Below are 15,816 nucleotides of genomic sequence, written 5' to 3'. Positions count from 1 at the left end.
GTGACCTTCAGTAGGGTTTCGGCAGGGCGTTCCTTGCCAGGGCCCAAAAATGGGGCAGAGTCTCGTTTAATAGTGGGGTTGTTCTCGGCGCTGAAATAGCCGGGAAACACTCCACTAAATGCAATGAGGCTCTGTTTAATTTCCATTAAATTGTGCCCTACATTTTTGATTGGGAGTTTTTCCCTGGCACCAGGTTTAATGAAATGTAGCTTTCAATCCCAACACATGTTTTGGAACAAGTGAGGACAAAATCTACATGAGGACATTCTGTGCCATGTCCTAACCTCCTCCTGTTATCCAAGAGGGAGCCAGCAGACCAGAATACAACTCTCCAGACGTGCTGCATGTAGATATACATTGATGCAGACGAGTGACTTGTTGCTGACATTGTGGTTTCTACATTTAATTATTCAGAAGTTTGATGCAGAGTAGGTACATGAATTAGGTGTTCATAGCTGGCAGAGAGACTGCGCTAGCAATTTCAAATCACAGTATACAGGCCCCAAAATCAAAATGTTCCATTTTCAAGGGGGAAAAAAAAAAATTATTTTGGCATCTTGCCAGCCACCTCTTGACCTTAGTAGCCGGCACATGAGGCCTGCCAAAGAAACGTTCTTCCCCCATTCTGACATGGCTTCCTGGCAAAGGCTGGAGAGTCTGCTTCTTATATGCAAAAGGGGCCTTGGGGCCATAAATATGGCTAGGGTAAGGTGCATGTCTGTAGAGGACTTAGAGGGGAAATAGCCAAGGCTAACATGTCCAATAAAATATAAGTGTGAAAAGTGATCCAACTGAATATCTTTTTCCAATCCACTCTTGTAGCTTTACACAAAAAAAAATCTTATCTGTACACAACTGTTATAGAATCCCCACAGCGCAAAAGGAGTCCATTCAGCCCATCGAGTCCAGACATGATAAGTTCATAAAATCATCTAACAACAACTAGTGGCTACTTAGAGCTCAAAGTCATGCAACTTAATATGATTTTGCAGATTGATTAAGTGTGAAATTGTTGACATTACAGTATAAATTTCACCAACTCATCATTTTTGTTCTCTGAAATGCTTATTTTTCAAACCCAGACAGCCACAACTCCTAAGCCAGTGCCCTTAAGATAACATGGAATGAATGACCTGTCTAATCGGCACATTTCAATTCATCTAATTTGTGAGATTTAACTGCAGAATCACAGCTTGATTCCTTCTTAGCAGAGAGACACTAAAGTCGAGCTAAGTGCAAAAGAACCTGTTGAGGCATGGTGAATTCTTGGGAGGACTTTTGTGTTAATCCACCTGCAAAAAATCTGCATGGTCCTGGACAAGGTGAGGGAAGGGGAGGAAGTGAGAAATCTCAAGGTCCCATTTAACCACCTCCAGAATCAGTTCTAAATCTGTCCTTGTTTGAAACTTGGTTCATAACCAGTATTGAGTGCCCAAATATCTAGGTTATCGACGAATGTTCATATTGCCTCTTAACACCACAACCTTTAACAACCCTAAAACAGACTCCTTGGCTGCAGCAAGGAATATAATTGATGGAGCTCTCATTGATTCTCATGTCTGTGACATAATCCGCTTTGTTTGCAACAACAAAGCTTGCTGTTTCTCCTCACTGCATGGGTGATGAGGTTTAGTTACCCGTTGAATATTTATGGAGCTTAATTAACTGGATGAATGTCTTCTGTGTAAAATATATGTTTGTTGTATTGAGGTGTTCTCTTAATTGCACAAGGTTAAGTTATTGATGTAGTAAGAAACCTAGTTTGTTGAATCACCATTAATTGAAGACAAGTATATGAAAATTTTCTGTGGTTAACACTGAATTAATAAAACTGATGAGCTGCTCTATATTCGCCTTGTATGTTAATACACCCGGTCTAATTATGTTGAGAAATTATTATTTCTTTCCCTGTGCTATGAGTCAGCTCATCTAGCAGAGGTTAGAAACATCGATTTTGGGACAAAAAGGATATTTTTTCTGCATACATTATCTGCCCTCAATCCAATTAAAATGGCATCAGTTATATCAATTACCCTGGGCTTTTCAAATCACCATTTAATTGCTGTTATGAACGCTAAGGTGGTTATGTTTTAAGCAATCTCCTTTCATTCAGGGTAAAATGGAGTACTTTGGAGAGAGCAATAGGTGTACAAAACCTGCCCATAGACAAATCCATGTGACCTGCTTATTGTGGAGACAGAAACTCAAATTGAAATTTATTCAAAGTCAGGTACAAATTTTAACACCTTGACTCAAAGGAGGAAGCAGCTGGTCATGCTGCTGCCACATACTGAATCAGTCAGACCAAGGGAATTGGGGGAAGACTGAAAGCAGGTGCTGCTATGCCAGGCAGAAGAAAAGGACTGTTTTTGGTGTAATCACCAAGCAGAGTGCTGGTGAGAACAGAACCCCTGTTTGAAGAAACCAGGATTGTGGCGAGTTAAACACCAGAGGGTATCTTCCTACTGGAAGGGGCATTCAACTATGCTCAGATAGTTGACTGAAGGGGACTTTGTTTAAAAGAACATTGGAAGATTCACCCTGGTGGGAAGACAGCGAGAAGTGATCCTGTTAAAGTGGGCAGGAGCTTGGAATTTTTAAACACGACGTTATGGGAGATATTTTTCCATGCGTCCCTGCATTGTGTTTCTCGGCAGTAGGAGGTTGCCTGCCGTTAGTCGACAGTGAAGCAAATACTGTTCTTTTACATTCTGAATTCAGAAGATGACTCATGATGGAGGCTCAATTCAGCAGGTACCAGAGCAGGACAGTTTCCTGGCATCGCTAAAGCAAGGAACAGATGGGCCTCTATACTGTGCAGCATGTTGTCAGTGTCAGACACCTGACAAGGTTCTGCAGCACCAGCTAGAGTTAGTCATTGGGACTCTGGAAAAATCAAAAACTCAAGTAAGTGTTATTGAAATGACTATACCTGCCTGTCACTTTACGTCGGAGGCAGCTCCTGCTGAGTGTAGCACAACTGAAGAGCATGGCCCAGACTCTGCAACAGAAGATGGTGGAGAAAGGTTCTATGATGCCCTAGAAGATCACGCAGATGAACAGCGGTCACATGGGAATAACCCAATTCCCAAGGGCGATGAGAGGTCAAAGTCACAAGCAGGTTTGTCAGGAGGAGGAGTTGGAATATTGCAGTCAGCAGTTCCTGGAGTCAGCAACCTCTGGCAATGACCCTCCGCCCCCAGCAGCACCGCGTAATTCGCGCGCGAGCAACTCTCCAGGGACTGGAGAATCATGGGAGCGGCGCCTGGCCCGGTCCTGTCGTAAAAGTGGATTCTCCGATCCCGCCCCAACACAATTTTGGGGTGGGGCTGCGGAGAATCCAGCCCAATGTACTTGTTACCTGTGTGGTTGGGAACAAGGACTGCAGGAGGGTCAAGCAAACTGACTGTAGCACCATGGATGCCATGCAACTGTGGGTGGAGCAAAAAATTGTGTTCGTTATAGCATCCGTTATATTCAGGGGGACAAATAATGTTTTCTGTAGCAACAGTTAGGAGTTCAGACGGTTTTATTGCCTGCCCAGTGCCAGAGTTACGGACATCTCCTTGTGGCAAGAGATGGAGAGGGGGAGGATCTAGATGTCATTGTCCACATAGGAACCAATAAAACAGGTAGAACTAAGAATGATGTCCTACTAAGAGGTAATCATTTCTGAATTATTAGTTGAGCCACGCATCAATTGTGGGAAGGAGGGATATTGATGCATGGAGCATTAGCAACAGTACTTGGGAAAGAGGAAGATGATAGGGCTCCAGTTCAACCAGGCATGATATCCAATTGTATTATTCACACAATGCAGTTTGACTCCAGATTGTCATCACCTGCTGTGATTCTGTTTGGTTGACCAGTGAGAACCACACTTCCACACTATTATCTCACCAAGTCATCTTTGATCACAGACTGGTTACATCAGAAACAAAATAAGATGAAAGATGCACCTGATAGGTATATGTACTGGCTAGAAGGTGGGGAGGTATCATGCCAGCAAGAGCAGACATAGATCCCGGCCGAAGGTGTGCAAAGAACCATGTTGGTATGAGATGACAACACCAAATGGTGCAATACTGTGAAAGAATCAATCTCACCCCAAGGGACTCTCTGCTAGCCATGCATAAAGTGACTAAAGAGCATCACCTACCCATACCCGTGTACGTTTAGCAGACAGAGGCAACAAGCAACACACTGGCAATTGAAGACAGTCATTCCAAACACAATCTTCAGGAGTTGAGGGCAGACAATTTGGGAACGCACTCATATGTTGTTGTCACAAGATCTCGTCGAGTATGACTAGCAGTATGGTTCCAAATGTAGACAACAACTTGAAGAGGAGTGTTCCATATCTTCTTGTTTTAGTTCTTGTATGTTTTCTGTAAATAGGGTAATAGTTATAATTCTTTTGAATAAAGAACCCTTATAGAACTAAAGAGCATCACCTACCCGTACCCGTGTTCAATCTCTCTGCCCACCCCTCAGTTTTGTTTGTATTAATCTAGAAAGAAATAATTCAATAGTGGCATGACAAGTTGATTAATCTTTCTTTTTAAAAGACGATCATTGGCTTTATAAGTAGAAGCATAGGGCTGGGATATGGTATTTTTGTAGAAGCGATAGGAAGGTCAAGTTCAGAAACTTCCTGACCTGGTAGATCCATTTCATTTAAAATGGTCACCACCCGCCTGCCATATTTTCGTTCTGGGGAATCTAGGGCAACATGGATTAGGAGTCAGGTCTATGGTGGCGACAGAGGAGGATGGATGGCGATGTCAGTAGGCACGACCATCTGCATCCGTTTACTCAGATGCCAGGCCAGTTTTTTTTTATAAATTTTGAGTACCCAATTATTTTTTCCAATTAAGGGGCAATTTAACATGGCCAATCCACCTAACCTGCACATCTTTGGGTTGTGGGGGTGAAACCCACGCAGACACGGGGAGAATGTGCAAACTCCTCACAGACAGTGACCCAGGGCCGGGATTCGAACCCAGGTCCTCAGCGCTGTAGGCAGCAATGCTAACCACTGTGCCACCATGCTGCCCTGCCAGGCCAGTTTTAACGATGCACCTCTGGCCCTCACATCGCTTGCCCACCCACCCACGTTCCATGTCTCCTCATACCCACTTGACGCCTCCCATGTATCCTCAGTAGTCACTCACCCAGGATTCACATTCAGCAGATCTCAGGAGCTATGTCTTAAAAAATAAATGTGTAACAATCTAATCTGGTGGAAAGAAACCTCTCCTTCAAAAAAAAATTCATAGAATTCCTACAGTTAAAAGCAGGTCACCTTGCCTATCGAGTCTGCCTGAATCCTCCGAAAGAGAACCCCACCCAGGGGCAATTTAACATAGCCAGTCTACCTAATGTGCACATCTTTGGACTGTAGGAGGAAATTGTAGCACCCAGAGGAAACCCACGCAGACACGGAAGAGTGTGTAAACTCCATACAGACAGCCACCCGAGGTTGGATTGGATCCTGGGCCCCTGGCAGTGCGGGGCAGCAGTTCGAGCCACTGTGCCGCCCCAAAATTTCAGAAGAATTAAAATTCAAGTAGTCAATCTGTTGTATGTATGAACAAACATCTATTTCACTAGCTAAATTAAAGATAGCTAATTAAAACTGCCAACCAAAATGTTGATACAACCTCCTGCTGAGATAGGTGGTTCTGGGCCTTTTGAAAGTCAGCCAAGCATTCATAATAGGCTCAACTATGACAGTAAACTCTGGAAAATGAGAACAATAGCATCCATTGAAACAACAGATGTTCTATGTCAACAAATCAGTTCTGGAACAGATGAGGGCTGTATTTTTCTTCAGGTGATAGCTGCTTAAGTTATTTTCTATTTTAACAGACTTTGGGAAATTAAATTGTCTCAGATTACTGCACAAGAGATGCAAAGCAGTGTATTATTCAGTTTTTAATACATGGGAACAGTTGTGAAGATGGATCTACTGGGAAAAGTACTCTAAAGCACCTCGGCACTTACACAGTGCTGATGAATGTAACAGTCAATTTAGCTTTGTAACACAGAATTCATCATCAATCTTTGCAATAATAACGCATCTACCTAACAATACAGCCTCTAATGATTGAAACTGAAAGAACACCTTTTCTGGCGTTTCAAAACCTATCAATGAAGGAATTCCAGGAACCTATGTCCTTTCCTTTGGTTTCCTATTTGCAACTGAGGTTCCCCTGTGTTTCACGCTTCCTCTGTGAACCATGTCTTCTCCCTGAAGAGGTCCCACTCCACTAAAATTAGTGGGAGAGGGGCAGGGCCACGGGAAATGGCTTTCGCTCCCCACTCGAACAAAGCCGTTGGCAAGGGCTGTTGTACGTTGGACAGTTAACTGCCCGTAGCTTTATTCCATGCTGGTGAAAACTGCTCGAAATGGGGATGGAAATCACAGATACCATGCATGGCTGTAAAAAACAAAAAGAAACAAATTTGGATCACTTTTCTGCTATCTTTGTTTGCCATTGTGTGGTTCTCTTGCTTTCATAGCTAAATCAAGAGCAGGACAGTGCAGGGGATTGGAAACTGGACACAAAAACAGAATAAATCCTCATTGACTGATTAGTCAGGCTAACGCTCTTGGTGCATGGACTGTTCAGAATGACCCACAGACCTGAAAAACTGACATATCTGTTCTCTGAGCAGGTCTTCATTGGTATGCTGGGTGTTTGCAGAATTTTCTGCTTTTGTTTCCTTTAGTTTTACCTCATATACTTTCATCATTGTTCCATGTAATTATAGTTTTGTTTTTGGTTGGCATATTATACATTACTACAGATTAGCTTATGTGTTCTTTTTAACAGTTTTTTCAGAACAGTAACCAAGCTAGATGCTTGGTAATGCTAGATTTTGTCCTCTGGAGGTAGAGCTGGGAATGTTGGCCTTTATCGCAAGAGGATAGCACAGAGTTAGTGAGGTCTTGCTTCAATTGTATAGAAGCTTCGTTAGACCGCACCCGACACATTGTGTGAAGTCATAAAGGCAGTGCAATGAATGATCACCAGACTTGTTCCGGGGATGGCGAGACCGTCTTTTAAAGAGCGATTGAGCACACTGGGTCTGTATTCTCGAGAGTTTCGAGAATGAAAGGTGATCTCGTTGAAACCTCCAAAATACTTAAAGGAATAAATGGGGTAGGTGTAACGGTGTAAATAAGATTGGAGTGTCTAGAACCAGGGAGCACAATTTCAAAATATGGGGGATGCAACTTCGGACCGAGTTGAGGCAAAACCTATTTACACAAAGGCTGGTGAATCTTTGGAATTCTCTACTCTACAGCGCTGTGGAAGTTCAGTCATTGTGTCTGTTTAAAGCCAAGATTGACAGATTTCTTATTAACAATAATGTAAAGGATTATGAGGATAAGGTATTGAAACGTCTGATCAGACGAGACCATATTGAATGGCGGAACAGGCTCGATGGGCTGAATGGCCTATTACTGTTCCTATACTTCTGTATCTCTAAGTCAAGCCTTTAAAGGATATTTATTTTCTATCTATTTTGTAGCTGCACTTCATATTTAATCCTTCCTGAAGATGTTCTAAAGTTTTGTATAATTATATTTCTTGTTACTTGTTCAGACTTTTTGTCTCGCAAATTGCAAATCAAGCCTTCACAGATTTTGTTTCTATTTTAGGCAGGGTTTACTTTTGTAATCAAGCTATCTCACCCATGTTGAAATCAGGTAAATTGTCAACATAGCTGTCCAAGCATGAATAACGATCCTTACAATCTGTTTCCTGTAAGATTTGTGAAGAATTTTCTGTCCTTGACAATTAACGTGTGATATAAGGGATAAACAAGACATTTCCAATTATAGCCTTTTAGAGTGATTAGTTTGCAAACCTTAATTTCCTAGCACATAGCAGTTTTAATGTCAAAGTAACTATAGCAGCTAGCATTGCCAAATAAACAGTCTGGTCCTCCTCTCCCTCTCCTCTCTTGGTGCTGGTATACTTTGTTATACAGAGAATTGTACAGAACATCCACTGTATGTACTCTCGAGTTAGACAACTTGAGGACAGACATCAGAATGACAGGTCATGTAGTTCACAGTATTAATTGAGCCATTCAGAATTATTATAAGGCATTGGGCGGCTGAGTGATTAGCACTGTTGCCTCAGAGCGCTAGGAACCCAGGTTTGATTCCAGCCTTGGGGACTGTCTGTGTGAAGTTTGCATGGTCTCCCTGTGTTTGCGTGGGTTTCCTCCCAGTGCTCTGCTTTCCTCCCACAGTCCAAAGATGTGCAGGATGTGTGGATTGGCCTTGCTAAACTTCCCCTTAGTGTCACAAAGATGTCGGGGAATGAGCCTGGTGGGTTGCTCTAACGGAGGGTTGGTGCAAACTCAATGGGCCGAGTGGCCTCTTTCCGCAATGTGGAGTTTCTATATATTCTATATATCTATAAAGTTACATAAAAGCAAATACATAAATAGCCATGGTAGAATATATTACATTATCTGGGATGAATTGAATTTTACTACAATAATAGTGCAATGCAATAAGTATAGTGAAACTTATAATCATTTTATTACATATGCAAGATCACCCTTGTCTCATACATACCAAATAGAGGTAGCATGCAATACTTTTCTCACTTATGTTCCATTCATAAGATCATTGTACAGTAGACCACATTTTAAGTGGTACCCATATTTTGGTTGTTTAACATATTTGGCAAAGTAGGGTGACATAAACTGTACAGTGTGTTGGTGCACTCTTCTTTGAGAAAGAATGCTGATCACTTTTGTGCAATGTTTGTTGTCTTATTAGAGTGACTGGTGGAGAATTATTTGAAGACATTGTGGCCAGAGAATACTATAGCGAAGCAGATGCCAGGTAAGCCTTCTCCTTCTCCTACTGCGAGGCTGCCTGTCCTAGAAATTCCTCAGAGTTGTTCTGAGGAGTTTCCTGGCCTTAGTTTTGCTGTTTTCTGAGTTGTGTGTAAATCTTTCCCTTAGTGTACAGTGCTTAATCATGTTGAAGGCAACTTTAACTCAACAAAAACTTCAATGTTTTTATTACACTTTCCTAAAATCATTTTCTAATAATTGCAGTTAAATGCCTATTTAACATGATACAGCACCAAGCCTATTTTTATTTATGGGCGCAAGATATTTTTTGTAAGATAGAGCAAGTAATTATTTTACAAATTTTGCAGTGAATATGCCTGTGCTTTTCCTCTTCAAGAAAAAGTTGAACATGTTCCATTTCTGAAAGATTTCTGCCATGATGGGGGAAGCTGAAGTGCATTATGTTGATTTCATGTAGAATTGGCTGCCACATTAATTTTTTCATTTTTATTCCAAGAATCAATAATTATAATATCAAAAACAACTGAAAAACAATTCACACCTGACAGGAAAATATAAACATTAAAAGTTCAGGGAAAATTAAATGATGTACTATAAATTGGGCAATAACTTCCTCGGATTAGCAAATGGCGTGGATTGCCACTCCGTACTGCCTTGCCTGAATTTCTTAAGCGCCTGAACTTCCTGACTCAGGTGAGATTCAGACAAATCAGCGAGTCCCTGGCTCCAGCATCAAAGTGTGAAAGAAGCCAAGCGAAGGAGATAACACAGCACCAGTTGCTATGAACAGGTGAGTTTAAATGCCCCATTGAAAATAACAAGCCAGGGAGAAGATGCATGTTAAGAGAATGGGATGTGGCGGTTGGGATTTAGAATGGGCAGGGAGCAGGACATCAGAAGGGCAGATGGGGGGCATTGTTTTGGGGGTCGGTCATTGGGGGAGTGGAGTAAGACATCAGAGGAATGTGGGTTGAGTTGGGGTTGGATGGGACGGAGAGCTTGTGGTCAGTCAGGATGGTGAGGAGGTGTGAGAGAACTGGATCGGTGGGGTTGGGGGGAGGGTCGGATCAGTGGAGTTTGGGGGTCAGGTCGGGGAGATGGAGGTCAGGTTAGGGAGGCAGGTCGGGGGTTTGTGGAGTGTGGGGGAGTTCCCGCGAGGCTTCGTGCTTCAAGTATTTAAAATAGCTACACTGAAGTTAGAAATGCTTTTATTTCTTCTGACTCTTTCAGAGTGACTATTAGCACGTCACTGGCAGAACCATTCAAAGTTAGCGATTAAATCACTTTGAATGGTTCCCAGCGCAGTGCAATTTTCCAGGGGAAGTTGGCACTTCTGGATCATTGCCAGGCAAACCCTTACCTGGCAACATCCTGAGAGGGATTCCCCAACGTATCTTATGATAACCCCCCCCAAAATACGACACCGAGGACTAAGGAAGTTATGAGCCATTATGTTATCTAAATAGTAATGTAAATGCATAATGCTCTCTAAATATATCTGTAGATATCTGCTATAGATATGGGGTACAGTTTCTGTTTTGGTCGCAATCAATGATTGGGTACAAATTGCATCCATCATGATAAGTCAGTCTTCTCTCCACCCCAATTTCCACGAAAACTGATCGTATGTTGCTGAATGCAAAATCAATCCTGGACCAATGCAATCAGGCATTGTTTTTTTCAAAAAGAATTGTTTTAAAAATATTACTTGATATACTTAGCTGCAGAAACATGATGCAATTTGATTAATACAGCAGAAGATAGATGCATCACAAAAAAAGCATTTTAATCACCATTGTCTATCTGTTCAATTTTACATTATTAAAAATAAGCTTTAAAAATGTACAAAACTGTTATATTCGTGTACAGTCATCAGTTTCTAATTAACTTTAATCAAAAGCACTAGAAATATTTTAAGAGGTAGCTGTTGGTGTCCTTCAGCCCAAAAGATACAGCTAAATTTAGAGTCTGCTGGACAGCTTTCAAATTACAAAGAACAAAGAAAAGTACAGCACAGGAACAGGCCCTTCGGCCCTCCAAGCCCGTGCCGACCATGCAGCCCAACTAAACTACAATCCTCAACACTTCCTGGACCCGTATCCCTCTATTCCCATCCTATTCATGTATTTGTCAAGATGCCCCTTAAATGTCACTATCGTCCCTGCTTCTACCACCTCCTCCGGCAGCGAGTTCCAGGCACCCACTACCCTCTGTGTAAAAAAAACTTGCCTTGTACATCTACTCTAAACCTTGCCCCTCGCACCTTAAACCTATGCCCCCTAGTAATTGATGCCTCTACCCTTGGGCAAGGCCTCTGACTATCCACTCTGTCTATGCCCCTCGTAATTTTGTAGACCTCTATCAGGTCGCCACTCAACCTCCGTCATTCCAGTGAGAACAAACCGAGTTTATTCAACCGCTTCTCATAGCTAATGCCCTCCATACCAGGCAACACCCTGGTAAATCTCTTCTGCACCCGCTCTAAAGCCTCCACATCCTTCTGGTAGTGTGGTGACCAGAATTGAACACTATACTCCAAGTGTGGCCTAACTAAGGTTCTATACAGCTGCAACATGACTTGCCAATTCTTATACTCAATGGCCCAGCCAATGAAGACAAGCATGCCGTATGCCTACTTGACTACCTTCTCCACCTGTGTTGCCCCTTTCAGTGACCTGTGGACCTGTACACCTAGATCTCTCTGACTTTCAATACTCTTAAGGGTTCTACCATTCACTGTATATTTCCTACCTGCATTAGACCTTCCAAAATGCATTACCACACATTTGTCCGGATTAAACTCCATCTACCATCTCTCCGCCCAAATCTCCAAACGATCTAAATCCTGCTGTATCCTCTGACAGTCCTCATCGCTATCTGCAATTCCACCAACCTTTGTGTCATCTGCAAACTTACTAATCAGATCAGATACATTTTCCTCCAAATCATTTATATATACTACGAACAGCAACGGTCCCAGCACTGATCCCGGCGGAACACCACTAGTCATAGCCCTCCAATTAGAAAAGCACCCTTCCATTGCTACTCTCTGCCTTCTATGACCGAGCCAGTTCTGTATCCACCTTGCCAGCTCACTCCTGATCCCGTGTGACTTCACCTTTTGTACCAGTCTACCATGAGGGACCTTGTCAAAGGCCTTACTGAAGTCCATGTGTACAACATCCACTGCCCTACCTGCATCAATCATCTTTGTGACCTCTTCGAAAAACTCTCTCAAGTTAGTGAGACATGACCTCCCCTTCACAAAACCATGCTGCCTCTCACTAATGCGTCCATTTGCTTCCAAATGGGAGTAGATACTGTCTCGAAGAATTCGCTCCAGTAATTTCCCTACCACTGACGTAAGGCCTGTAGTTGCCTGGATTATCCTTGCTACCCTTCTTAAACAAAGGAACAACATTAGCTATTCTCCAGTCCTCTGGGACATCACCTGAAGCCAGTGAAGATCCAAAGATTTCTGTCAAGGCCTCAGCAATTTCCTCTCTAGCCTCCTTCAGTATTCTGGGGTAGATCCCATCAGGCCTTGGGGACTTATCATTATCATAGAATTTACAGTGCAGAAGGAGGCCATTCGGCCCATCGGGTCTGCACCGGCTCTTGGAAAGAGCTCCCCACCCAAGGTCAATACCTCCACCCTATCCCCATAACCCAGTAACCCCACCCAACACTAAGGGCAATTTTGGACCCTAAGGGCAATTTATCATGGCCAATCCACCTAACCTGCATATCTTTGGCCTGTGGGAGGAAACCGGAGCACCCAGAGGAAACCCACGCACACACGGGGAGGATGTGCAGACTCTGCACAGACAGTGACCCAAGCCGGAATCGATCCTGGGACCCTGGAGCTGTGAAGCAATTATGCTATCCACAATGCTACCGTGCTGCCCTAAGTTCATCTGCCTTACCCGTAATACTTCTTGCATTAAAACATATGCACTTCAGGCCACCAGACCCGCTGTGTTCAGCAACATCTCCCTGTCTGCTCTGCCTCAGAGCCATACTGGCCCTATTCCCTTGCTCTCCCTCAATGCTTTCACCTTCTGACCTATTGCTCCGGTGCCCACCAGAAATATGCAATAGTGATTTGAGAACATGACAGGTTTTTTGGGTGGGATTATCTTTTGGTCGTTTGCTAGTTACAGACGAGTACTGCTGAAATAAAAAGACATGCTATTGAAATGTTTTGTCTTGCACTTATCAGAACAGATATGCAAGAATACTAATAATAAAGCGAACAACAATTTATAATGCATGAGAAGAGAATGCTGACATGCTAGTTGAGAAATCTGACAATGGGATCTCCACTACTGCCCACTGCAAGCCTACCTGCACTGTTATAATAATAAGCTTTATTAGTGTCAGAAGTAGGCTTTCATTACTACTGCAATGAAGTTACTGTGAAAATCCCCTTGTCGCCACACTATGGCGCCTGTTCGGGTACACTGTAGGAGAATTCAGAATGTCCAATTCACCTAACAAGCACATCTTTCAGGACTTGTGGGGGAAACCGGAGTGCCCAGAGGAAACCCACGCAGACATGGGGAGAATGTGCAGTCTCTGCACAGCCAGCGACCCAAGCCGGGAATTTAACCTGGGTCCCTGGCGCTGTGAAGCAACAGTGCTAACCACTGTGCTGCCGTGCCGCACTGGTCAGTATATACATTGAGCTTCCGACAGTTTCATGTTCTGTAAGATTGACCTTATTGGCAACCTCATAGATACGGTCCGAGCCATTTACACGCCATACAACTTAGAGAGAGAACACATCAGAACTAGCCTGCGATATTATGCCTGTCCTGCATATCTCACTAAATCATGAATGGACCTAATGCTGTCACCTTTTGTCCTGAAAAGTACCCAGTACACCTTAGATTACCCTGAAAGAGTATGGTGTCTCAGCAATTTGAGCAACAGATGAAGCTAGCCATTTCACATTGCGACTGTGCTGTAGCAAAACAAGGGGTATTCTGCACTAATAGAATGCTGCCGTCAAACGAAAAATATATTCTGCCTATCACACAAATGAATGGTGTGGTACATTAATTTCTGTACTGGCATGATGCCATGTTCGAAGGGCGTACATCCCAACAACTGGCGAATTGTATCATGTCCCTTCTGTTGTTTGCAACAGGCAAAGTGATGGTATCGAACCAACCCATGCTGGCAAAACTCAAAACATGGGCCGGGATTCTCCAAAAACGCGGCTAAGTGTTGACGCCGGCGTAAACACCGGAGTGTTCCACGACGGTGTCACCGGGACTCTTGGCCCAGCGATTCCATGGACCACAAGAGGCCAGCACGGCGCCGAAGTGCTCCACTCAGCTCCGGCTACCGATACGTGGCCCTGCACGTCAGTCCGCACATGCGTGCGGCGGTCGGCTGCGGCGCCGGGTCCGTGTAACATGGGGGATCCACAGAATGGGTCAGCTCGGAAGGAGGTAGTGTCCCCCCCTGCCCCCAGCAGGACGGCCACCGCAGCCAGGACGCCGTGCTCCCGCCGGGTGGACCCAAACGGGAACCATGCTGGCGGAAACTCGCCTGGTCGACTGCGGAGAATCGTTGGGGGGCCTCTTTCACGCGGCTGCTGTCAATTCTCCGGTCAGCGGAAGTTTGCATCCCCGGCGTCAGACCTGATCGCAGGTCTGACGCCCCATTCTCCGTCCCTGCACCGAGCATGATTGCGACCCGGGGCTCGGTAATTTCCGGCCATGGTATTCAACATGAGATGTGATTAGAAGCTCTTGCATAACAATCCTGATTGTGCTAAGAATTACACTGACAACGAATTTAAGATTATCAGTCGGGCTTGAAGTATGTTTCACTCATGCCTGCTGCAAGTTACACATATTTGCACACAGCACCCTGTCCTTGCAGACAGAAGGAGTATGTCCACACATTATACTTTTCTCGATGGAACAAAAGCTTGAGTGACAGCCATTCCTTGGTTCATTCTCCATGGCAACACCTCTGCCAAGCAGAGTCCACTTGCCAAGCATATCAGCACTCTCAGTTCATGCAGTATAAGTTGTTGCTCCTTTACGGTTGGCCTTTTTGCAAACTATCCTGGTGAATGCAAGACGAACAGCTTCAACAACATATCTCTTTTTCAACAATTCTCAATCATCTTTCAGAGCAATGATTTTAAAACAAGCATAAAGGATTGCAGAAACTCAATTTAAGCTGAATACAAATTGCCCTTAAAATTCTGTGATCATTTGCAGCAAAAGTAAGCGCAATCAATTGGAAGTCCTAGTCATCATAATGTTTTTAGAGTTTGGGAGCATGGTTTTGATTTCTTTAAAATATTTTTATCTTCATTTGTCACAGTTGCATTAATTATATTGTCATAAACTCAATAATTTGAAAAAGAAATCATAAATAGGTTGCAAAATTTCTTGATGCAACATAGTGATTAATATTTATGAAATCAGAAGGTATAAAAGTTATACGAAGCCCATAGTATATCATGCATTCCAACAGATCTTTCAGCAGCAAATAGCATCACACTATTAAAGTATTTGGCAAAAGTAACATTTCACCAATCTTCAATTAGAATCTGTGATTGTGTTAATATTAGCAGTCGAACCTTCAACTGCTTTCACATATATAGAAATTAATATGTTGAAATAAATAATGGCAAAAGGTTTCAGAAATGGAAACTACTTCAACATTCTTGAGGACTTAAATTATGTGCATTATTTTTGTTTAGTTGTACTTTGGATTTGTGACTTTAATTTTTACAGCTAATGTTAAAATTCTGAATAATAAAAATTTTAATGTGTTATAAACAGGCGCAGTAATGCACGTTTTCTTCCTACAAAACTCATTTTCCATTTCTTTTAATCCTGTTTCTAAATATCTAAATTCTAAGCATCCAATAAGGGGGCATTCTGTTCATAAGTCATTCTGTAAGCTTAAAAATAATTTATTGAAATTGACTAATTC

The 15,816-nt window shown here is 43.0% G+C and overlaps 1 protein-coding gene across 38 annotated transcripts in view; it reads left to right on the top strand.

Moving 5' to 3' along the window:
• LOC119963306 (calcium/calmodulin-dependent protein kinase type II subunit delta) overlaps positions 1 to 15,816 on the top strand; it is a 425,111-nt gene that overhangs the window by 258,761 nt on the left and 150,534 nt on the right. For all 38 annotated transcript variants that reach the window (XM_038792233.1, XM_038792235.1, XM_038792231.1 and 35 more), the window contains exon 5: positions 8,810 to 8,875. In XM_038792233.1, the coding sequence (XP_038648161.1) occupies positions 8,810 to 8,875 (66 nt within the window). The remainder of the gene's footprint in view (positions 1 to 8,809; positions 8,876 to 15,816) is intronic.

The sequence above is a fragment of the Scyliorhinus canicula genome, chromosome 3 (assembly GCF_902713615.1).
Source record: "Scyliorhinus canicula chromosome 3, sScyCan1.1, whole genome shotgun sequence".
Taxonomy (NCBI): Eukaryota; Metazoa; Chordata; class Chondrichthyes; order Carcharhiniformes; family Scyliorhinidae; genus Scyliorhinus; species Scyliorhinus canicula.
This window is presented reverse-complemented; position numbering and strand designations above follow the sequence as displayed.